The following is a 25,388-nucleotide window of genomic DNA, read 5'->3' on the forward strand; positions in this document are numbered from 1 at the left end:
CTGCAGAAAGCTCCTCAGTTAGGTCTTTGATGCGTTTGAGGACACCGCTGTTATTTTACTTTCGACCTGTGATATACTCTCTCTATCTTATGTATCAAACAGCATGGCTGGAAAGATGGGTAGTATCATAGTGGGAGTGTTATTGTTGCTGTCATTCTGGTTGTTGCTGTTTCTGCTGTCTGTAACTTCAAGCAATCCAGCCAATTTGAACTCTCTCAACAAGTAGAGACATCAGGGTGGACGTATTGAGGGATGGGCAGCACCAATATATTTCAATGCACTTGTTGGTATTGTCGCTGTTACTCTGATTTGGCTTATACTATGAAGTGCATGATGGTTGATTATGTGTTGGCTAGTCACAATCTGCACTGACAAAACAGGCATCCTTACATTAATGAGATCAAGGTAACAAGATTTTGCCTTTAAATAAGCAATGGGGGAAGGTAATTCCACAAAATAGTATCATATATTCTTGATATAATGCAAGGGGGAGTTGGTTTAAGAACGGTCAAGTAATATTTACAACATAGATTCTCAATCACTTGCAAAGATTTCTGGAAGCCCTACCAAGAAAGCAATACTTTCTTGTGCTGTTTTTGATATGAATATCGATGAAATCTATAATCCATGTTGAGGACTTTAAGTTAGAGAATTCAGAGAAAAATGAAAGTGGAGTTTTGGTGAAGGGGAAGAGTGAGAAGATTATTCACACCTACTACAAGGGAGCTCCTGAGACTAAGGGATCTAATTTCAAGAAACTGCTTCTAGCTAGCCTTTAACATGACACGAGGGTAGAAAGAAAAGCTATCGCCCGCCCAATTCATTAAATAAGACCAACACTATGACAAATAAAATACCTACTCTGAAGTAATTATTTGTTTTACCAAGTATGAAAAAGTTGTACTAAAGTTCAAAGCAAAGTCATTCTTCCTTGAACTTTCTTAGGCATACAGTTGGAGAAATAAAAGACAAACACGATTGAATATAAAATTCATAGATTCAACTAGACAAGAAGTAATAAATATCATTAGTTTGAGAAGTTCATTACAAAACTCAAACTTTAGTAAATCAGACAACTTGCTCCAAACTAACTAGAATATTAGTCAACATTTGATCTTACTTAGATGTTGTCATATTTAACAAATCAGCAATATAGAGATCCTTAAATCATACTAACTAAAATCACAATGAAGAAAATGCAAACCAAACTCGGAGCAAAGTGACCACATGATTACTCCCATATTGAAACCAAATGACCAACAATTACCAAAATTTAGGGAAAACACACTCACAAACAGTTACATGCAAAGGTTGCAAGAAACATATTAATTTATTGCACAGGAAATCGTCTGCCATCTTTTCATCAGTTGCATAATTGGTATAAAAAGATGATTGATTGTCAATAAACCAAACTATAAATTTAATTTTCTTCAACAAGAAGAAATTATCAGAGTTCTTAGTTCCCAAGGTTTTGTAACAATGCTCAGGTAATATTACATCTAGGTAGAATAGTATCTGGTAAGAGAACAACAATACCCCAAAAGGAAGATGAAGATTTATTTCTTCCTCAGTATGATATTAAAAAAAAAAAAAAAAATTGAAATTACACGTCTCGTATGAACACCTCATCTGAGGAAGCAGGGGCAATACAAATTAAGCAAACCATGATTAAAGTCAAAGCAAAGGGAGGCCAAGGTGGCTATTGCCTCCCATAGGATTGAAGTTTTTTATATTTCTTATATATATGTAGATAATTGTTTGTGTTGTACACCCCAATTCTTCTAAATTAATACAATGGTCCCCTTAGTTTTTGCAGATATCACAAACACTTAACCCCACTCAAAAGCCACAGGTTTTGATAGTATTAACATAACATCTATTACAATAGAAAAATTATTGGTCTTTATTAGAGAATTTTTACTTTCTTTATAAAATATATTTTTAGACATATCTTATTTAAAATATACGTATAGTTTCCTTCAAATAGAGAAGTTACTGTCCCCCCAAAAAGACCCCAGGTCATATTATATAAAATAAAAAAATAATAAAAAAAAATAAAAGTTTATTCATTAGAGAGGCAGGCAATATACATAAAATTGGGCTCAATAAGGCGGCCAACCAAGAAGAGAGTAATTTAAGAATGTATCATCAACCTTTTATAAACATATTCCACTGTAGATATAAAGAAGTTAATACCTTAAATTCTGGGTGCCTTGGCTTCCACTAAGACATACATGCCTAGGCCTAGGCACTAACAATCTCATGACCAAGCTGCATATAGTTCCATCTAGGCCACTTACAAGCCAACTTGTGGACAAATCACCTTTGACAAGGTTTGTGTCAGGTGACTGTTCTATCAACCTAAAGCTCAAAATAAGTTTTAGTTCAAATTGCAAGAAGGCAAATTATAATTGTGGAGTTTCATTTGTTTAATTCAAGAATATCCCAAGTAGAGTAACATAATATACTCATGAACATACCTCAATGGTCTAAGCCAATACTGAGAAGTTGGAGTGAGGGCAATTAGATACCTGGATTGAAATTGCAGCTTTGTCTTTGCCTTTTCATTCACTTGTTAAGAGCATTCATCTTTTTTGCAAACAAGTTTGCATGCTTCTTAAGCATAAAGCTGCTTCACACAAATAAAAACATCAGGATATAAAGTCAACAATTTACTTTATCAGCTTTTGTCCTTGTTAAATATTTTCTGTCAAGGTCAGTAATTTTCAATTATTCAAAGCACTGAATCAGATTTTTGAACCCCAAATCTTAGCTTCTTCAAATATAGTCCTTCTATTTGGTCATTTAATATACTTCACAATACATACGTATTTTCTATGTGATTTTGTTTATTAAATAATGTGGTTAAGATATCAGTATAGTGATTCTTCCAAATGTACAAGCACCCACCAACAACCTTATGGCACATGTAAATGGGGTCCATTTCTACAATTGCAATATAAAAATGCCCTAAAAACTAAATACACTCTACATTGATGTATTTTACTACAAGAAAATAGAAGCATTTAAAATTCAACGTATTTCCCATTCTCTCATTGTAACTCATAAAGATGATAACACAATCCTCATATAGGTAAAAAAATGTTGAAAATGGCATACACAGCTGAACAAAAAGTAAATGACAACGAATTGACTCAACTACATGGGCTGCATGTAGGGACTTAGGAACCTTTCTAGAGACGCTAAAAACCAATCTTCTGAGGGGTCTCCACAAAAGGCAAAGCCAAAGAATAATTGATGTTGTTGTTGTAACAGAAGAGGAAAAAGAATAAATGAAATCAATATGTAACTCAATAATTTATGACTACTAAATTTCACATATGTATGCATTAATGATGAAGAAGAATTGAAGATTGAAACGTCATTATGAGAATTATGAATTTGAACTATCACATCTCCTCTACTACCAACATGGTGTAGCCCCTTACTTTGAGAGTAACAGCATAAGACAAGCAGCTTGGTCATACTTAAGCATGACTTAAGCATGACTTGAAGCAACAATATTTTTTTTAAGCTAACCGCTATCCATTGATTTTGGTTGAAATCACAGTGCAAAGAAATGAATAGAAAATTGAACTAAAAAATCCACAACATGCAAATTTTAATAGATGAAATGAGAGAACATTTGTTGCTCCGATACTCTAAATCTTCTTACTCATAGACATATTTTAAAATAAAAGTATTAGAGATGAAATGCAGGATGGCTAATCATGCATTGTCACTATAGCAATCACAATTGGTAGTGGTAATTCCAGAAGGTCTGCCTCTAGCAGTTACTCTAACATTTGGCATATTCTACAAAGTGCATGATGGCTGATCACACCTTGGTTCGGGAACCTTCTACTCTTGACACAATGGACTCAGTGACAAAAAATATGCACTCACAAAACAGGCACCTAACAGCACATGAGATGAAGTTAACAGAATTTGGCTTGGTAAAGAAGTAATGAAAGAATGTACTTCCTAAGAAAAAACACCAAATGTTCTTGACCTAACCCCATTTCCAAATGAAGAAGAAACCAAAGCCAAAGCATAATTTGGCTTGCAAGCTGTATTTACAATGAAGTTTACTGCAATTTAAACAGAACAATCCAAAAGATAATTACTCAACAACAAGCTAACAAAATAAAGAGTATCTCTAGAGCAGATTCATCTGACTACAAAAAAGGAAGAGAAATAGCAATCCAATTGTTTAATCTTTACCATATTTTACCATTATATACCATACTAAAACTCCTCTCTAGAAAAGAAAGAGAGTGAGTTCATTCATTCAGCCTATAGAAACATTTTATCAAATACATGGAATGCTTACCTTTGTACCCTCTACCACAATTTGTGCTCCTCTTTGGCCAATGGCGTTCCCATCTTGCTGTTGATGTTTATGCCACGTCTAATAGCTCTCCCATTCCCGTCTTGATCTTTTAGAACCACAGCCAAGCCTAAATTGTTTTGATCACATGATACATCGAAATCAAGCTTTACCAATTGATCAAGTGATTTGGTCCAAGCACTTCCCATATTTTGCTCTTTGGTGAGTGATCTCAAGTAAAACTCATATTGTTTGTTTAGACGATGGGCTAACTGGTTTATGCTAGCTTTAGTGTTTGAAAATAGAGCTTCCTCTCGTGCCATCCAAAGGATTTTCATTGCCACTACTGTGTAGAGTGTGAACTCATCTTTGGTAATTCTTTCTGCAAGTAACTCACTTGGGGGGTCAATTATATGTTCAACAAATTCCAAAACAGACTGAGCTTGGATCTTTTTGACTCGAAAACCCCATCTACCACCATACCAAACTCCTTTGGCGTAGGGACAGGTTTGAAATAGATGTAAAAGAGAATCTTCTCCTATTTCACAGAGAGGGCAATAGGTATCTTGGGTTTTTAAGCACCTGACGAGCTTTTTCTCAAAGGGGAGGACTTCGGCAGCAACTCTGCATAAAAACATTTTTAATCTTTCATCAAAAGACAGTTTGAGTCTTTCATGAATTCTTATTTGGGCCACCTTATTTGCTGCGGAGTTGCAAGGAGGACAAATGCATTTTACATCGACTCCAGACCTTTCTATTGTAATGTTTGCAATTTTAGGATCTAAATCTGAACATTTACATAGAATCTTAATTTCATTCCAATCCTTCAGAATTATGTCTTCCAAAAAGCTATCTCTACTATAGTAGAACCACATAAAAGATCCTGAATCTAATGAAAAATTAGCAGACACGAGCAATCTTTCAAAACCAATGATGTTCATGTAGATAGAACAATTAAACAAATCAAAACTATATGTCACATCCTTCAAGTCCAATTTTAGAGCCACACAGATAGCAAATGATGGAAGTTTCCGACTGACCGAGAATGATATGGAATTTCCAACAATTTGATGGTTGAACCGCCACTTTGGAATCTTACTTTCTGGAAGTGTAAGCGAATAATCATCATAAAGTTTCCATGTTGAGTCCGTTTCCAATGTAGCTTCATCAAGTTCAAACTTTGATACAGATTCATTGTGTGCTTCAGGATTAGAGTTCATTTCAAATGTAGAGCCTATTTCAGATGTAGCTTCATCGAAATCAAATTCTGATTCTGATTCAAAATTTGTTTCAAAATCAAAATCCTGATGCCATATTCCCCTTGCACATATGATATTTGTTTGAAGCCCTGCAAATTCTCCAAACTGCTTGCCATTAGCAAAATTAAGAAACTTCAGTTTAGAAAATTTGGTAATAATTAATTAAAAAAAAAGATTCTATAACTTTGAGAGAAAGAAAGAGAGACCTGATTCAATAATATTCTTCTTGATTGTGAATTCAATGAATTACACCCTATTGCATATACAATGTGGAAGTCATGGAATGTTCTGAAGGTTCCAGCAACAGTAAAGCCCTAGAATCTTTAATTGGGGAAATATGATAGCAATTTCAGGAAGGATAGTAAAGTTGCTGTAAAAGATATCTAGACGTTCTAAATTAGGGAAGCAACCAGGGGTATCCATGGCTTTTGGAAATTCATCACAATCATGCATATAGAGCCTCCTAAGATTTTGTAAATCAGAGATGTTACTTGGAACATCTTTCACGTTTTTTAAACTTATTGTTAACTCACGAAGGCCAGTGAGATATCCTATTGATGAAAACAATGCTAATCTTTCCGTTCCTTGCTCAAGACTTTCATAGCCAAAGAGATAAAAGCCTTTAAGAGATTTCAACTGGAGCTCTGTTGGTAAAATTCTAAGATTTCAGCATTCATTGAGATCCTAGTATTCAAGCTTTTCAAGAAGTCCAACGGATTGATCAACCTCAACTAAATTTATACATCTAAAAAGCTCCAACTTCTTTATGTTTGGGGCAATCACTGATAAGTTAGGTACTTTTGTAATATTTTTACAATATGTGAAATACATATATTTCATGTTTCAAATCAACATCTCTGCAGAAGAAGATTTTTTTTTTAAATTTATTAGTAAAAATAAAACAAAATAAGACTACAAGCTCATTTAAAAAAACAAAAAAAACTTAAGAGCATATATTAAGAAATAATAACCATTCAATTATGAATTGTAATACACACTTCTAAAATAAAAATGGTAAAGGTACTACAATTTTATAAACCTAAAGCTTACAAATTAATGTGGCAATGAATGTAATCAGTAGGCTTCAACCACCTCATAAATAAATATTTGAATTGTCTCTTTAAAATTTGTGACACCTCAATTTGTATGTTCAATATAGTAAAACTTGTAATATCTGTGGCACTACTCTTTATAAAAATAAAAAAAATAAAAAAATCATTTGTCAATAGTTCATTGATTTGCACCATAAATTCTTTATGGTTATGTGTACATTTTAAAATATTTGTGCACAATTTGATTTTATTTATTAAACAAATTTATAGAAATTTTATTTTATATAGTAATAAATGCATGGTTTGGTTTTAGCAACAAAAAATAAATGCTCCTTAACATATTCTCTAAAAGTACTCATTTAACAAAACAAAAATCAAATAAGAATTTATAAATGCTATGATTATACCTCAAAGTGCTCATCCAATTTAATGTGGCTCCATCGCATGTTAAGTACAACAAGTTTTGTAGGTTCAAAGGTGGATGGCAAGGACGATAAAGGAAATTTATTCCAATCAAGTAACCTTAACCCATTGGGAAGAGATTTAAGGTCTTCACAAATTACATTATGAATTGTCAAATATTTGAGACTTTTCATCTTTCCAAGATTCAATTGCATCTTTCTTGGTTGTGGCAAGGACAATGTTATGCCTTGAATTTCATCTAATCCCTAATTGGACAAAGAATCACATGAATCGTGTTAGACAACAGAACATATGATTATTAAATTTAAAACAAAATTATCTTCAACATTAAAATGATAAATCAAACACAATGAGAAAAAATTAATTACATTTGCATTGTGAGAAAAAAGAAAAGGTAAATCAAAAGGACTTATACCGTATCTCTATTTAGTACTTCAGGAGCATCCTCATAACACAATAGCCTTCTATGTTTTTTTGACACTTCTGATTCTTGTCGAGCTATTTCCAAACCCATTTGTTGTATCAAGTCATGCATCAATAATTTGTCATCTTTTGCAACAACTATTAGAGATTTATCCATAAGTTTTTCAATATCATAGTATGGGTCATGAAAATTGCTACTTTGTAATATATCTACAACCAAATTCTTGTAGAATCCTTTAAGAAAACATGCAATATCAAGAAAAATATTCCGTTGAATTTGGTCCAATCCATCGTAGCTTATTTTAAGTACTTCTTGAATATCCGATTTAGGAATTCTTTTGTACTTATCTAATGCACTTTTCCAACATTGTAAATTTTTGTCGTATAAATCATCACCAATTATTTTTAGAACTAATGGAAGTCCTTTGGCATAACCAATAAATTGGTGTACAAGCTCCAAATAATCTTTTGTAGGCTTGTTTCTTTTGAATGCATGTTGACAAAAGAGTTCACGAGATTCATGTTCGTCTAATTCCTTAACCTTATAGTAAATTAAATGAAAATCTTCTCGTAGAGTAGATAGCAACTTTTTCTCTCTTGTTGTAACAATAATTCTACTTCCAAAAGCAAACCAATTGCATTTTCCAAGCAAATTTTCTACTTGGACTAATTTGTCCACATCATCTAGAATTAAAAGAATTTTTTTGTGGTGAAGCTTTTCCATTATCACGTTGATTCTTTTAGATACACCATGCACTTTCAAATTTCTACCCCCTAAGATCTCATAATAAAGTGCCTCTTGTAGTTGGACTTATACGTGTTGCATACTTTATCTGCATGACTACTATAGAGCGTATATGGCATGCATTAGTGCATGTTCTATGGGTGTAGGCATGTCTAGTGTAGTAATAATATGTGCCAACTACGTCCCAGGCGGATGCACTATTGACGGTATAGAATCCAAAAGTCAAATGCTTTGTCCTTTAAGTTAGCAAGAAGTAGGATATAGTGTGGATTGAGACACATTGATAAAAACATCTGCATTAACCCCTTAATGACATCAATAATCCTCCAACAATATGCCAAGTATAGCTCACTAGAAAATCCTATTTATCCAGAATCTGAGCATTTGGAACTATAATACAAACAGTTAACATGTTACACAATTACCCAGTACACTTACAGATGGGGTCGGTTACAATACCATTGCAACCCTATTTTTGTCATATGATCAGTACATATTGCCTGTGCCTAAAGGATGCAACTCTACATAGTGGATTACATAAATAAAAGTTATCAATATTACTAGTGACAGTTTAGTCCACAACTTAAAATAAATATAGCAATCTCAAATAGATAGCATAACAAATATATCTGTGGCAAAAGGAATGATAATATAATTGCAATGCACAGGGTTATGCTTTTAGACAATGACTCATCACAAGGCATATAGATTGTGTCAAAGTTTGCATGGAGCATTTAGTAGAGAGGAGTTGGAGATTTTAAGTTGTAACAGTCCTTATACTATCCTCAATTACATATCTCCACCAAGTATACTTAATTTGTTGAAATTGTTGCTACATGTGGGTAAATCTATTGGGAAAGCAAATTATTTGGTTATCTGAACATTTCACCTCCACCATTGTTTGCTAGTTAATGACTCAATAAAGCTAGAGATGCCATTTTAGTTAATCCAAGGCTTATACTTGTACATACAAATATGTCATGTTAGAGTTGACAATAAAGTCGGGTTGGCATGATGTTATGCAAGTTATTGATTCCTTTACTGCCAACAATCTGGAATTATATCTTGATGTGGTAAATGAGGATATCTCAACACTAGAAGATTTTAATTCTAAAACCCCAGCCAATAAAGATTCCACTAAGGCCATAAGCACAGAGCTAGACCTCCTGAATTAGATTTTGGAGAGACAATATTGCTAGAACAACATAGGGGTACAAATCAGATTTATCATAAAGCAATTGAAAAAGTGCTTAGAAATAAATTACTTGATATAGGAAAAAGTAGAACACACCAAAACCAACATTTGAGATAATACAGAAAAGATATGGGAACTCTTCGATGCGAACCTATTCAAATTGCACAAAATGAACAATCAATAAAATAATTATTTGTCACATGAAAAAGACTTAAAACAACAGAGAGTACTTATTAATGATGTAAAAAAGCTTACCAAACTGCATATAAGGAAAATATTTATTATATGGATACATTACACATAAAAAATAATAATCTTTCACACAATGCATTAGGGAAAACACTGAACAAGCCTATTGAAATGTCTTCAAAAAAAAAAAATTATTGAATTAATCTAATCTCTAATGAGTCATGAAGCACTATATAAAAGCTCTTGAAATGAATTTTTTTTGGACAATACAACAACATAGGGGTCTAAATTAGATTTGCCATAAAATAAATAAAAAAAGGCTTGGAAATATGAGAATCACATAAAAAAGGAGAAACTAGAACATACAAGAACCAACATTTAAGATAACGCAGAAAAAATAAGGGTACTCTAAGATGCAAATCTATTCAAATTGTACAAAATGAACAATCAATAAAATAATTATTTATCACATAAAAAAGGCTTAAAACAACACATAGTACCTATTAATGACATAAAAAAGCTTGACCAAACTTCATGTAAGAAAAAAATTTATGATATGGTTACATGTAAGAAAATAAGCCTTGCACAATGCATTAGGGGAAGACACTGAACAAGCTTAATGAAATGTCTTCAGAATTTTTTTTTGGTTAAAGCAGTCTAATGAGTCATGAAGCACTAGATGAAAGCTCTTTAAAAGAAAAAAGCTTTGGAGAGAGAATAATATACTAAAATGAAAGGCTTTGCATATATAAAGAAGCAAAATTGTCTCCATACCCAAAGAATTTTCTGTTTAAGGTGAACAAAGAACAGCAAGTTTGATTATCCACTGTCATGCGCTTTATCAATATTTCCCCTGGTTTGGTAGCTATTATCGCTAATACATTTGCCTCTATATTTGTCACAGCCTAGACTTCCTAGATTATTGATGTAATGTTTTAGAAAAGATATTAATAGGCTTATAACACTAGCATTTTTCATATATACACTGTTAGACATCTACAAGAAAATTCCTTGCTCATGATAGTTAAAGACCTCCTTTTTATATGAATGCACCATGATGTCTTAATTTTTCAAAATTACCTTGTTAGACATTATGTCCGTGTTGATACTCAAGGTTAACATTAGAGACTACAAATCTTAGCCTAGAAGACTTGATGGCTTAAATAAGTTCTTTTTAATTTATTCAAACAAAATTAAGAAATCTAAACCTTATATGTTAGCTATTAAATTGCTGAATCCTACTTCTATCTACACTTTAAGAAGCTGAGGGACCATATTTATTACACATAAAACAGTGAAGTACTAGCACCAAGATACATCATCATGTTCCCAAAAACTAAATGCATAAACCTATTACCATTCATGCTCAAGCTGCAAGTAGCTAACATGACATATCAGATTAGCTAGCCCCTAAATGAATAGGTCATTAAATTGAATGAGAATCTGCAAAAATATCCTTCGCTCTTCCATTCCTAGCCGAGCTTGCAAGTTGGACTTGCAATGAAGTTGATGATGTTTGCTGAAATCCAAAAGATAAATCCTTTACAACCAACTAACAATAGAAATGCAATAGTGTAATCTTTACAGTAATTTACCATTATATATATATTGAACCTCCTCTTTTGTAAAGTAAGAGAGTGAGTTCATTCATTCAGCCCAAAGTAACATTTTATCAAATACTTGATGTGCTTCCTCTCATGCCTCTTAAAGAATTTTCATCACCACAACTGCATATAGTGTGAATTCATAATTGGTGACTCTGCTTGTAACTCACTTGGGATTAAAAAATAAATAAATTCAGAGTAATGATGGTACCTTGGCATATTTATTTGAAGTTCAATTAAGGGGTTCTCATTTTCTTTAATGGTGGACATGGGTTGAAGTCAGCATCCTCATTTGCTGCAAAGTTGCAAGGAGGACAAATGCATGATACATGGACTCCGCACCTTTCTATTGTAATTTTTGCTATTTTAGTATCATAATTTGAACATTCAAATCGAATCTCAATGTCGTTCCAATCCCCTAGAATTATGTCTTCCAAAGGCCTATCTCTTATATAGTAGAACCACATAAAAGATAATGGATCTAAAATAAAAGTCATATATACAAGACGGCGTTCAAAACCATTGATGCACATGTAGACAGAACAGGTAAATGTATGAAATACATATTCATATGGCACATCATCCTTCAGTTCCAATTTTAGTGCAACACAGAAAACGAATGATGGAAGTTTCTGACCGACCGAGAACGATACAGAACTTCCAACACTTTGATGGTTGAACCACCACTTTGGAATCTTACTTCCTGGAAATGCAAGTGAATAATAATCATAAAGTTTCCATGTCGAGTTCGTTTCAGATGCAGCTTCATCGAGTTCAAATTCAACTTCATCGAGTTCAAATTCTGATACATATTCATTATCCGCTTCAATGTCCACTTCAGGATTAGAGTTTGTTTCAAATGCAGAGCCTGTTTTAGACGTAGCTTCATCGAAATCAAATTCTGATTCTAATTCAAAGTTTGTTTCAGAATCAGAATCTTGATGCCGTATTCCCCTTGCACATACGATATATTGTTGAAGCCCTATACATTCTCCAAACTGCTTGCCATTAGCAAAATTAAGAAACTTTAGTTTAGCAAATTTAGTAATAATCTTCAATTAACAAAAAAAAATTCTATAACTTTGAGAGAAAGAAAGAGAGACCTGATTCAATAATCTTCTTCTTGATTGTGAATTCAACAAATTACATCCTGTTGCATATACAACGTGTATACGATGTGGAAGTCTTGGAATTTTCAGAAGGTTCCAACAACAATTAAGCCCTAGAAACCTTAATTGGGGAAATACGATAGCAATTTCAGGTAAGGTAGTAAAGTTGCTGTAAAAGATATCTAGACGTTCTAAATTGGGGAAGCAACCAGGGGTATCCATGGCTTTTGGAAATTCTTCACAATCATACATACGGAGCCTCCTAAGATTTTGTAAATGAGAGATGTTACTTGGAACATCTTTCACGTTTTTTAAACTTATTGATAACTCACGAAGGCCAGTGAGATATCCTATTGATGAAAGCAACGCTAATCTTTCCGTTCCTTGCTCAAGACTTTCAAAGCCAAAGAGAAAAAAGCTTTTAAGAGATTTCAACTGGAGCTTTGTTGGTAAAATTCTAAGATTTCGGCATTCATTGAGATTCCATAGTTCAAGCTTTTCAAGAAGTCCAACGGACTGATGAACCTCAACTAAATTTATGCAATTAAAAAACCCCAACTCCTTTACGTTTGGGGCAATCATCGATAAGTTAGGTACTTTTGTAATGTTTTTACAATGTGCGAAATTCATATATTTCAATATTTTGAATCGACACCTCTGCAGAAGAAGAATTTTTTTTTGAAATTTATTAGTAAAAAGAAAACAAAATAATGCTACAAGCTCATTTCAAAAAATAAAAATAAAAAGCTAAGAGCATATATTAAGAAATAATAACCGTTCAATTATGAATTATAATACATACTTCTAAAATAAAAATGCTAAAGGTACTACAATTTTTTAAACATAAAGCTTACAAATTAATGTGACAATAAATGTGATTGGTAAGTATCAACCACCTTATAAATAAATATTTGGATTGTCTCTTTATAATTTGTGACATATCAATTTATATGTTCAATATAGTAAAACTTGTAATATCTGTAGTACTATTCTTTTTTTTTTTTTAATTAAAAAAAAAAACATTTGTCAATAGTTCATTGATTTGCACCATAAATTCTTTATGGTTATGTGTACATTTTAAAATATTTGTGCATGGTTTTTTTTTAGCAACAAATAATAATAATAATAAATAAATAAACATAATAAGAATTTATAAATGCTATGATTATACCTCGAAATGCTTGTCCAAATCAATGTGGCTCCTTTGCATGTTAAGTACAACGAGTTTTGTAGGTTCAAAGGTGGACGGCAAGGACAATAAAGGAAATTCATTCCAATCAAGTAACCTTAACCCATTGGGAAGAGATTTAAGGTCTTCACAAATTACATTACGAATTGTTAAATAGTTGAGATTTTTCATCTTTCCAAGATTCAATTGCATCTTTCTTGATTGTGGCAAGGACAATGTTATGCCTCGAATTTCATCTAATCCCTAATTGGAACAAAAATTACATTAGGCAGCAAAACATATGATTATTAAATTTAAAACAAAATTATCTTCAACATTAAAATAATCAATCAAACCCAATGAGAAAAAATTAATTACATTTGCATTGTGAGAAAAAGGAAAAGGTAAATCAAAAGGACTTATACCGTATCTCTATTTAGTACTTCAAGAGCATCCTCATAACACAATAGCCTTCTATATTTTTTTGACACTTCTGATTCTTGTTGAGCTATTTCCAAACCCATTTGTTGTATCAAGTCATGCATCAATAATTTGTCATCTTTTGCAACAACTATGAGAGATTTATCAATAAGTTTTTCAATATCGTAGTATGGGTCATGAAAATTGCTACTTTGTAATATATCTACAACCAAATTCTTGTAGAATCCTTTAAGAAAACATGCAATGTCAAGGAAAATATCCCGTTGAATTCGGTCCAATCCATCGTAACTTAATTTAAGTACTTCTTGAATATCCGATTTAGGAATTCTTTTGTACTTATCTAATGCACTTTTCCAACATTGTAAATTTTTGTCATGTAAATCATCACCTATTATTTTTAGAACTAATGGAAGTCCTTTGGCATAACCTATAAATTGGTGTACGAGCTCCAAATAATCTTTTGTAGGCTTGTTTCTTTTGAATGCATGTGACAAAAGAGTTCATGAGATTCATGTTCATTTAATTCCCTAACCTTATAGTAAATTAAATGACAATCTTCTCGTAGAGTAGATAGCAACTTTTTCTCCCTTGTCGTGATAATAATTCTACTTCCAGAAGCAAACCAATTGCATTTTCCAAGCAAATTTTCTACTTGGACTAATTTGTCCACATCATCTAGAATTAAAAGAATTTTTTTGTGGTGAAGCTTTTCCATTATCACTTTGATTCTTTTAGATACACCATGCACTTTCAAATTTCTACCCCCTAAGATCTCATAATAAAGTGCCTCTTGTAGTTGGAGTACACCATCATTTGTTTTTGAGCTTTCTCTAACACCCTCTAGAAAGCTACTTCCTTCAAAACGATATGCAATTAAGTTAAAAATAGCTTTTGCAATTGTTGTCTTACCTATTCCAGGAAGACCATGGATCACTAACATGCGAACATCGTTTGACTTAATATCTAAGCACCAACTTATTTCCTCTACGCGAGAGTCTATTCCAACTGGGTATTTAACAACAAATACTTGCGAACAATTTAATTTAGCACTTGAGATCCCTTCAAAAATTTCTTGGATCAACGTAAATTGAGGGAGGCTGCCAATCACAAAGCATTAAAAAAAAATGTTAGAAATAGAAATATAATCCTAAATTGATTTCAAAATTGTTAATTTTGTTTAGCTTCTAAATTACAACTGAAATTTTGTTAATTAAATTAAATGGCACATAATTCATAGATCTAAACCGTTAATACAAATACTTTTTTTTATTGTTCAGCTAGGATATCAATATTAGTCTTTTTGCACAAAGATGCATGGAAAATCTTCTTTGGAAAAGAAGATTTTCTAAAGATTATGTGAGAGAAGCTTCTAATTAATTGATAAGTATCAGTCATATATTCTTCTCTTGCTATCTTTAACCGTTGAAGTTTAACTAGCTCCATAATGAAAGATATGATCAAAATATAATAGTTTCATAAAAATAAAAATTAAAAAAATTAAAAACAAACAAACAAACAATATAGCTTTTGGGAGTTATTTTTTAATAGTAAAATTTTGTGGTGATAATAGAGTAGTGATTATATACATACTCATTTTTGTAATGCCAACCAGATAAATTGCCGGCTTCATTTAGAGCGGCCCTCCATATTTGCACCTTGTTCATGTCATACTTGAAACTTTCTTCATGTTTTGCCAACGCTTCTCCAAACTTTCCTTTTTGGCTACGTACTTCTGAAGGATCCACCTTGTAAAAAACCGTAAACACCACTTGGCCTTTCTTTTTACACTCAAGAATTTTGACAAGTTCATCCAAACACCAAGTGGAAGTCACATAGTTTTTAGAGAATACAATTATCGAAATCTTTGAACTTTCAATAGCTTCGAAAAGTTCAGTGGAAATTTTCTCTCCTCTTTGGAGCTCATCATCCATGAAGGTGCTAATACCATTATGACGCAAAATACCGTTTAAATTGCTAGTAAAACCGTTTCGGGTATCTTCTCCTCTGAAACTCAAGAACACGTCATATTTGCATTGTTGGGTAAAAGAGGAAGAGAAGGCTTGTTTGCTGGTTAGAAGAGCCATTGTAATTTGGATATATAGACGGTTGAGAAGATCTAAAAGAAAGAGGAGAAAGAAATAGGTGAAGAAATTGGAAATGTTTTAAGACTTTAAGAAAGCCAAGGGAATGAAAACTTATAAAGAAGATGTATTTCTCAATGGTTTGAGAGAGAAGGGTATGGCAGAGTGAAGGAAATGATTGTTATTTAGATTTTTTTTTTTTTTGTTTTTTTTTGAGCCACATGTTATTTAGATTTTTGATAGCTGTTGTGAGGCCAAGAATAGTAGAAGACTGAGAGAGTCAAATGTGAGATTAAAGTAGTAGCGTACAACTTTCGTAGTTGGTGGCCCAAACGTGTAATGTGATAAAAATAGAAAATTGGTCCCTTTGCTTATGATTCTGATTCACTTTCAAACTTTTGGAGTTCAGCTGACACGTTCTAATTCATTTTCAAACGTTTGGACCCAGAGGAAATTTCTTCGTTGGGTATGCGCTAACTTTAGGAAATTTGAATCTAGGAAAGTTTCAAGCAATCCCTTGCCTACAAAATTGTAATCCGCTTCTAGATGACTTGCAAGACCAAAATTAAGAGCATGTCGTGACTCGTGGGCCTAAATATAAAATTGTTTGGATCTGAATCAAAGTTTTCATTAGTACTATTCAATATTGCCCAGTATGGCAGGTTGATATTTACACAGTAATTTCCTGTTTCCTATCATTCAAAATACCAGACCATAAGCAATATTCTCTTCATGAAATGAAAAAAAATCTAATCAATACAACATGGTTTAAGGTTCTGTTTGTTTCATTATAAAATGCTTTTGTTTCATTATAAAATGTTTTCGGATGTAAGAAGCAGGTTTATGACAGCCTTGAAGAATACTCTCTGATATGTAAGTACACAATTAATTTGATATAGAAGTGGCTGGATGATTCAAGGGCAGGAATATCAAAGCAGTGGCCGGCGACATCAGAAACTAATCATCATATAGGATCGCAACAATGGCAGAATCAAAGAATCTTGATACTATTGTAATAAAAGAACAGAAAACGTATTAAAGTCAATGTGCAATTTGTCACATTCCAAATATGTATTGTGCTAAGGCTACAAAGAAAAATATAGATAAATACATTCCATGAAAGCTTTACACATCATTTTGCATATTCCAGTAGGAAACCTGCTTGCCTAGAAACAATCCGTGACAGATGATCTTGATTTCCCAAGGACTGAGGAGAAGCATAAGATGACTCAAAAAACTTGCTTCAGCCTTTCTTGAGTATTAATTAAAATGATGGTGCATCAATCTTAGCCAAAGTTTGGGAAACAAACCATTTGTAAAGAGCATACATACCATAAAAATAATCGAATTTGCTACAAAAGCCAGCTAACGCGAGTATTCCAGCGTATGCGAACATAGTAATGGAGAAAGTAATAGCCAAAATTCTCAACCTGCACGCATAAACTAGAATTTTTACATAATACAAGCCTGATAAAAGAAATTATAAAATCTTCAGGAGAGGGATCCCCCAATCATATTCTCAAACAAGGGCAATAATGCATTCAATGAAGTATAAGATTCACCTCGACAACCAATACAGAGCACAATGTGATGATTATTCTTATTCTGTATAAACCCACGAGACAGCAAAATAAGTGAATGTGAACACGGCTTGGCCTATAACACTGTAGTCTGTAGGTACCAGCAGACCAAAAATGCAAGAAGCTGCATAAGAAATGCTGCAACCCATGTCAGGAGTTCATTAGTACCATCAAATTCCCTCATCGATTTCATTTCTGGACAAAAATTCAACATCCATCATCAAGAAGTTGTCAATCACCAAAACCAGATTCTATAATTCTTTTTTCTGCTGTCGAGCTTCAAGATTTGTAAATTACTTTTATGTCCTAATTTTGTTTAGGATCAAGTTTTTTTAACAAAAGTACACAATTAGTTTGATATATAAGTAGCTGGATGACTCCAGACAAGAATAGCAAAGTAGCATATTGTTGTCATGCAACTCAAATTTTCCTTGTGGGATATTGAAAACAGGTCAGACTGATTTTATTCTCTACCCAGTGTGGTGCTTTATCTTTTTCCTAAAATTTTATGAATGAAAGATGATTAAAATTTCTTTATATCCTATTTTCATAACCAGATTAAGGTTAAGAGAATTATAGAGTTAGTATGGTATAAAAGTAGCCAGATGACTTGAAAGTAAGCCGCACAAACACAGTCTGTAGTTTAGATTCTTCCAAAGTAGGATATGAAATAAAGGTCCACACTATTTGTTGATGATCCATAACTGACCCCAAATATTTGGGATTTGTTGTTGTTGTTGTTGTATGATGGCCAAAAATATGAAAGAAAATAAAAAAAAAATAGTGCTCACACCAAGCATCTTCTTGACTCTTCCTGAAAAATGGCAATCCAAGGCTAAACATTTTTTCTTTTGATAAGTAAATTACAATTGGGAGCAGTGGGGCATTAATTAGTAGCCATCAAAAAGCAGAGCTCCCTATCTTAGTTTCCTCATCCCTTGCTTCATAAACAGATTTCAGCGATTATGTTGTTGTTTTGATTGGTAAGTACAAATCATTCACACAATTCAGATTAAAAACATCACTTCAACATCCACCCGTTTTTTATGACAGACAAAGAATAAGGAATTTGGAACAAAGACTAATGGCCGTGCTGATTATCAATCTTAACAAACAAATAAACTAGGAATAGCACAGGGAAGAGAACAATCAAACAATTTATTTTTAATAAGTAAATGAGGAATTTTATTAGAGAAGAGGAGTGCTTTAAATTTGAGCCTCCTAAGAATTACGATTATGAATATAAAATAATCCTCAACACCAGCTATTAGACAAAACAGGAACCCTTACATTAAATGAGATAAAGGTAACATAATTTTATCTTTAAGGAAGCAATGAGGGAAGGTACTACCACAGAATACTATCAAATGTTATTTCATTAGTTTCAAATCTTATGAATAAGCTAGTTAAGTCATACTTAGAGAAGCAATAAAAGCTATCAAAAGTGCAGATGAAACAATAAAACTAAAGAATGAGACATTCCTTGATACTAAATAACATAACAGAAAAACGTTTCAATGTACTTTGAATTTGAATCAAGATGTTCTCATTTCTACAGTAGTAGACTTGGATTAAGGTCAGTGTCCATGGATCATCTTCTTCTTCTTTGCCCTATAGATTTCGAGCCACAGATAATGACGTTCTGTTTATTTGGACTTCAATGGGTAATGCCAATATTGATATGTTCGCAACTTGGCAGGGTTATTTCAGCAGACATAGAAACATAGCTTTTTGGAACACTATGCCTCATTGCATTATGTGGCATCTTTGGTAAGAATGGAATTCTAAAAGTTTTGAGGGTCATAAGTGGATTATCCTTTAATTTAAAGCCTTTTTCTTTCATACTTTGTTAGAGTGGCATGTTTCTTTTCATTCTCCTCCTTGTTCTATCCTTTTAGATATGCTTGAGCATTGTAATTTGAATTAATTGTACTTTTCCCTGAGTACACCCCCAGTGTACTTTTTATGTTTTCTTTTTAATAAAATTTTTTCGTTACTTAACAAAAAATAAAGGCCAAGCTGGGCAGGGCCGGCTCAATGAATTTGGAGGCCTTAGGCGAAAGCTTTAAATGAGGCCTTTTATTATATTTAATTATAAATTCATATATTTTTTTCAATTAAAATTTATTTTTCTTGCTTTTTGAGAAGCAAAATTACTAATTAAATTTGTGCATTTAAGTGCTGCTAACATTTCCTTTTCAATTGGTAATATGGCTAATTCACTTAATCTTTCTTGTGACATAGTTGATCTTAAATAGGATTTTATTAATTTTAATTTTGAAAAACTTATTTCTATGGAAGCAACTGTAACAGGTATAGTTAGTAATATTCTGAAAGCAATACATGCATTTGAAAAAGATTCTAACCTTTTTATATAATTTAGTACATTAATTGGAGAGTTTTCATTTATTTGCAAAACTTTTTTTAAAACTTTTAGTTTTAAAAATAAATCTAAACCATCAATATCAGAATAAGTTTCATGTGTAAGAAAACATTCAAGATTAAGACAATTTTTTTTCAAACTATACAATTTTTTTATGGGATATTATATAATATTATATAATATATTATTATTATTATTTGGGGCCTCTTTATCAGGAGAGGCCTTAGGCCACTGCCTAAGTAGCCTATAGGTTCAGCCGGCCCAGAAGCTGGGGAACATTAACAGGCAACATTAGATTAGAGTGATTAGACCCCATTACCCATTTTACGAGGCTGTGGGCTGCATTAAGGCTGTGGGCTTCATTATTATCTAATCCCATTTCCAAATGAAGAAGAAGCCAAAGCTGAAATATCCTTCTTGCAAGCTGGATTTACAATGAAGTTAATGACATTTGCTGCATATCCTTCTATTGGCTCAGAATATAATGACAAAATTGAAACAGAGCAATCCTAAGATGTATCCTGAAAAACCAGCTAACAAGATAAATATTATCTCTAGATTGGATTCATCCAACAACAAAAAGGAAGATATATATACTGAAACTTCTCTCTCGAAAAGTAAGACAGTGAGTTCATTCATTTAGCCCACAGTAACATTTTATCAAATACTTAGAGTTCTTACCGTTATACCCTCTATCACAACTTGTTCAAAACTCTCCTCTTTGGCCAATGGCATTCCAGTCCTGATCTCTGAGAACCGCAGCCAAGCCTACATTATTTTGATCGCATGATGCATCAAAACAGTGAGACATATACTTGTTTAGCGTTTGCAAAAAAGCAGCACTTCCTCTCATGCCTCCCAAAGGACTTTCATCGCCACTACTGCATGTGGTGTGAACTCATTCATCTTTGGTGATTCTTCCTGTTTGTAACTCACTTGTGATTAAAAAACGTTTTAAAAAAAAAAAAAATTCTACGAAATAATATTACCTTGGCATATTTCTTTGAAGTTCAATCAAGAGGTTCTCATTTTCTTCAACGGTGGACATAAATTGAAGTCAGCGTCCTCATTTAGAAAGGGTTGGGCCATTGAAGACATTGGTGTTGCATTTCCAGTTCACGGGTAGGCAATTTCCAAGCATTCTTATTATTTTGGTCTTCAATTTCCCTTGCAATCTCAAGTAAGAGTCACACTCTCTATTTTGGTCTTCAATTTCCAAGACATTGGTGTTTGAAACCAGAGCTTCCTCCCGTGCACCCCAAAGGATTTTCATTACCACTACTGCATACAGTGTAAAATGGGTATCAATGTTACGGTACCAATCTTTATTATTTATCATTCATAATCTTTCAGAGTTCCTACTGAAAGAATTATACAACAAATGCATAATAAAGCAAACTATAGAGACAGCCAAAGGTCTCTCTTCGCAATTTAGTTGTTTTGTTTCCCCAATTTTCAGACTCTTCAAAGCAGAATAATAAGAAAATATTAATAAAAACAAAACCAATTGACACAGCACAACTATAAGGAAGTGAAGGTAGAGAACACGGAGCACCTAATTTTAAATCCCATAACATTTGGTTTCTCTGAATAAAACCCAACTGAAGAAAAAAGACTATGAATCAGATCAACATCAACTAATCTAAAACGCCGCAATTAAATGATCCAAAGAGGGGGATTATTGACTGGAAAATTAATTGAGAGCGAGAGACAGGGAATTATTTTTCTTTACCTTGGCATATCTCCTTTTCCTCAAAAAATAATGGCACATTTCTTTGAATTTGAATCAAGAATCTTCCATAACATAGGCCCTTTCAAATACGCACTACATCGAAAAGTCAACTCCCAAGACAAAATTAACCTCATTATATATTTTAAAAATCTAATTATTGGATTAAATATTCCTTATGTTGTTACCATACATGTCAAATTTCATTTAAATAGAAAGTTAATTACTTTTCAATCCATAAACACAAGACAAAATGGGCGAGTCAGGTCGAGTTTGGGTTAAGTCAATTGATTTGTGTAAAAAACAGGTCATTTTAAGCAAGTTAAAAATAGGTCAATCAATCAAGTTGCAAATTGGGTCAAGCTTAATTGAGTTAACCTGTATTTTTTCACATGATTTTTTTTTAAACATGTATTTGCTTAGCAGCAAATTACTTATGTGAAATGAATTACTTTGAATTTACTACTCATATAAGGAAAGAGCTCAGCTCAACAAATTCACATTTGTTCAATAATTATAAATTATACAAATCTCAACATTATTAATCAAAACAAAATAGCACAAACACAAAAGAATCTAGTCTACCTTTTGAAAATCGAATTAAAACAAACATACAAGTTTCACTTCTACAAAATATCAATATCCCAAAACATAAAACAAAATTACAAATGCCACTATTAGATAGCTAATTTTTTTTTTAATTGGATATTGGATAGCTAATTTGATAAAAAATAAAAATGTATAAAAAATTTACAATCTTAAAAACCAATTTCATAATCTAATATCATAATAAATAATATATAGTTGTATTTAATCTTAGATTCACTATGATTGACACTATGTATCAATTTGGAAATATACATCAAAGTTTGATTGCTTACTAATTTATACATTGTCTCATTTGTGAATATTATGTCATTATTCAGCAATAGACACATAAGAAAACATTTTATTTTATTTGAAAAGTGGTTTGTTTTGGTTATGGACTATTAAAAAGTAGGTTCAAGCACCCATAATTGATACTAATTTCATTGATATACTTAGACTTCATTTTTTTTCACACTTATGAATGTTTCTCATAGATGTTTATAATTTTAAATATATTTTTTTAACTCTATTACAACCAAATTATCTTAACATGTACTTTGTCATTTGATATTTAAAAGCCTTTACTTATTGTGTTATTCAAACGAGAATAATGCATCAATCATTCATCTTTCAATTCGTTTGCATGCAATTAGATAAATATTTTAATTGTTTTCTTGAGACCATTGTATTCGAATGACGTTATCCAAAATATGTAAAAAGTTGATTTTTTTTTATAAAAATATAATAATCATGTATATTATATTTGTCAATTGAGTTTGTGTTTTGTATCGTAAAGCCCACATCAAACAAAAAAAAAAAAAAAAACCAACCATGTCTTATTTTCCTTTTTTACAGTTTTTTTTTTTAAAAGTCATGTCACGAGTTAACTGAGCTGGGTCAAGTTGACTTGCAAAAAAGGGTCAAGTCACGGGTGGATTCATTTTTTCTTTAGAAAAAATTTGGATTCAGGTTGGGTAAGCAAATCCCAACCCGTTTTGCAATGTTTATAAAAACGTATTTTTTATGCATAATTTAAAGGTGTAAAAACTTGAAATTAAACATTTAATATATAACATAAGTATTAATTTTTTGTCTCCTTGAAATTTTGCAAGTATAAGTATACAATAAAAAATAATAAAGTGCAATTTATTATTAGATTATTAAAATTCACATTCAATAAAATATATATATATATATATATATATATATATAAAGAAAGTTTAAAGGACTTCTTTCTGAACTAATTCAAAACTTTGTTCTTTCAAAAATCCCTCCATGTGTGTGAGTTAAATAAATAAATAAATAAAAAAAAAATTCTTCCATAACGTAGCAGATATAGATTAAAGTTAGCATCTTTGGGCTAAGGCAGTAAAAAGTAAAAACAACCCGTATCCATCAGTGATCCTCTCCACTCTCCTTTAATAGGCCAAGATAGTATCTCTCTCTTTTTTGATCCATTTCGTAACCCTATGGGCTCAAATCATCTATAAGCTATAAGTAACCTCTAGATTTTTAATTATTATAATTTGCAGATGCGGTAACGTCGGTGAGGTTGAAATCGTTGAGTCTTTCTACCAAAAAATAAACTTTGAGTCTATATTGGTTGGTGATGTCATATTGTCATTATGCTATATATACAATTAGGATTTTACTAATGTGTGTCCTATTAATTTCCATTTTTGAAAATAATTTTCTCGAGAATTGAAAAAGTAATAACAGCTTTTTCAATTACCGAGAAAATGTTTCCAAAAATAGAAAACTTAATGTGTGCCCTAAGGGCACACATTAACCGGACCCATACAATTATGATGACTGATTTGACCCAATTGAATTAGATTAAAGGTATTTGCTGTTGAGTGTTTGCATATTATAATATTAAGATGCTGCTACATTGGGGTACAATGGTAATTTACAAGTTGTAAAGAAGGTAGTAAATCACTGTTAGTATGAATATGCTAATTTATTATTATTATTATTTTCTTCCTCAAAAAAAATTATTATTATTATTTTAATTGGGAAAAATGCTTTCGTCATGTCCGTAGATTCAATTAGGTTGTGTTCAAATCAATCAATGCCATAAGTCTGTTTGGTAAGAGGTTTTTTATTAATATTATTTAAATTTTGTAAAAATATGTATTAATAAAAAAGTATGTGAAAATATGTGTTGTCGTATTTAAATAACAGTTTTTGTTATTTAATCACTGTTACAAAATAAGGCCTTAAAATTAAGAGCCTTGTTGACAATTTGATTCCAATATCATATTAGGAAACACCAGCTTCGGCAGCTTAAATTTCAAGGATAAATTATAATAACCTACCCTGAGGTTTGAAGTATTACCAAACGCATTCAAAGGTTTTACAAAATGACCAATTTGGACCTTAATCACTAGCACCGTTCGGGCACCGTTTATTATACCATTTATTTTTCGTTTTTTTACCTTTTCTTCCTTCTCTCCCTTCACGCCAGAAAATCTCTCTCCCTACCTCCAGCTCTCTCTCAAATATCTGAAACTCTCATGGCCGATACAGACCCACACGCTACTAGACCCTTGTTCTCAATGGATCCATCATCTTCTCAACCTCCATACGGCCGATCCGTGTTTCACGTGTCATCTAGGACCCTCTAGCTTATAGATCGAAGAGTGGGTTTGGGGTTTTGAGGGAATAAGAATCAGATAGGAATAAGATGTTTGTTGGTCTCGGGTTTTAGAGAGAAAAGTGAGATGAGAGGCCATTTTTGTGGTGGCGTTGGCTGAGGTTCACCGTGGAAGAGCATGGAGGCTCACCCTCTCTTAAACTCTCTTCTGAGTTCTCTTAGAGCTCTCGCTAATTGGTGAAACCCATGAGTTTGGCCACCGGCAACACCACCACGCAAAGAACTTCCCGATTCCCATCGCAGGTTTGACGCCATCAACGCCGTTTATCGGAGTTTCGTCCCTCTCTCTTAGATCAGAACCCCCATGGTGATGGTGTTGGTGCTTTGATCTGGATCTTGCCTTCAACAGACTCTCTCATCCTCTTGGTGGCAGCGTCGTGGATTGTGGCTGGCCTTTAGATTTCGGATTTGGGTAGTATTTCGTCAGGAGACG

General features: G+C 32.4%; 2 protein-coding genes and 2 long non-coding RNA genes across 5 annotated transcripts; all 4 read right to left on the reverse strand.

The window, feature by feature from the left end:
* Nucleotides 1-7,042: 7,042 nt before the first annotated feature.
* LOC115980646 (disease resistance protein RPP2B-like) lies at nucleotides 7,043-8,356 on the reverse strand. The gene is made up of 2 exons (XM_031102879.1): nucleotides 7,480-8,356; nucleotides 7,043-7,309 (listed from the first exon to the last, which is right to left on the reverse strand). Exons 1-2 carry the CDS (start codon nucleotides 8,209-8,211, stop codon nucleotides 7,043-7,045), a joined length of 999 nt encoding a protein of 332 aa, XP_030958739.1. The 5' UTR covers nucleotides 8,212-8,356.
* Nucleotides 8,357-10,815: 2,459 nt separating this feature from the next.
* Nucleotides 10,816-11,328, reverse strand: LOC115979500. Its single transcript, XR_004089070.1, has 2 exons — nucleotides 11,212-11,328; nucleotides 10,816-11,135 (listed from the first exon to the last, which is right to left on the reverse strand). It is a non-coding gene; the product is annotated as an uncharacterized LOC115979500 (long non-coding RNA).
* A 139-nt stretch (nucleotides 11,329-11,467) lies between these two features.
* LOC115979499 (TMV resistance protein N-like) lies at nucleotides 11,468-16,150 on the reverse strand. Of its 2 annotated transcripts, none has more exons than XM_031101550.1 (5): nucleotides 15,529-16,150; nucleotides 14,848-15,035; nucleotides 13,501-13,761; nucleotides 12,324-12,986; nucleotides 11,468-12,218 (listed from the first exon to the last, which is right to left on the reverse strand). In XM_031101550.1, exons 1-3 carry the CDS (start codon nucleotides 16,020-16,022, stop codon nucleotides 13,751-13,753), a joined length of 693 nt encoding a protein of 230 aa, XP_030957410.1. In that variant the 5' UTR covers nucleotides 16,023-16,150; the 3' UTR covers nucleotides 11,468-12,218; nucleotides 12,324-12,986; nucleotides 13,501-13,750. The 2 variants fall into 2 exon arrangements, with proteins under 2 accessions (XP_030957410.1, XP_030957409.1); XM_031101549.1 differs by having other exon boundaries at nucleotides 13,923-15,035.
* A 4,526-nt stretch (nucleotides 16,151-20,676) lies between these two features.
* On the reverse strand, nucleotides 20,677-21,802 carry LOC115979180. Its single transcript, XR_004088962.1, has 3 exons — nucleotides 21,715-21,802; nucleotides 20,972-21,263; nucleotides 20,677-20,863 (listed from the first exon to the last, which is right to left on the reverse strand). It is a non-coding gene; the product is annotated as an uncharacterized LOC115979180 (long non-coding RNA).
* Between the last annotated feature and the right edge of the window lie 3,586 nt (nucleotides 21,803-25,388).

Source organism: Quercus lobata, chromosome 3 (genome assembly GCF_001633185.2).
Source record: "Quercus lobata isolate SW786 chromosome 3, ValleyOak3.0 Primary Assembly, whole genome shotgun sequence".
Taxonomy (NCBI): Eukaryota; Viridiplantae; Streptophyta; class Magnoliopsida; order Fagales; family Fagaceae; genus Quercus; species Quercus lobata.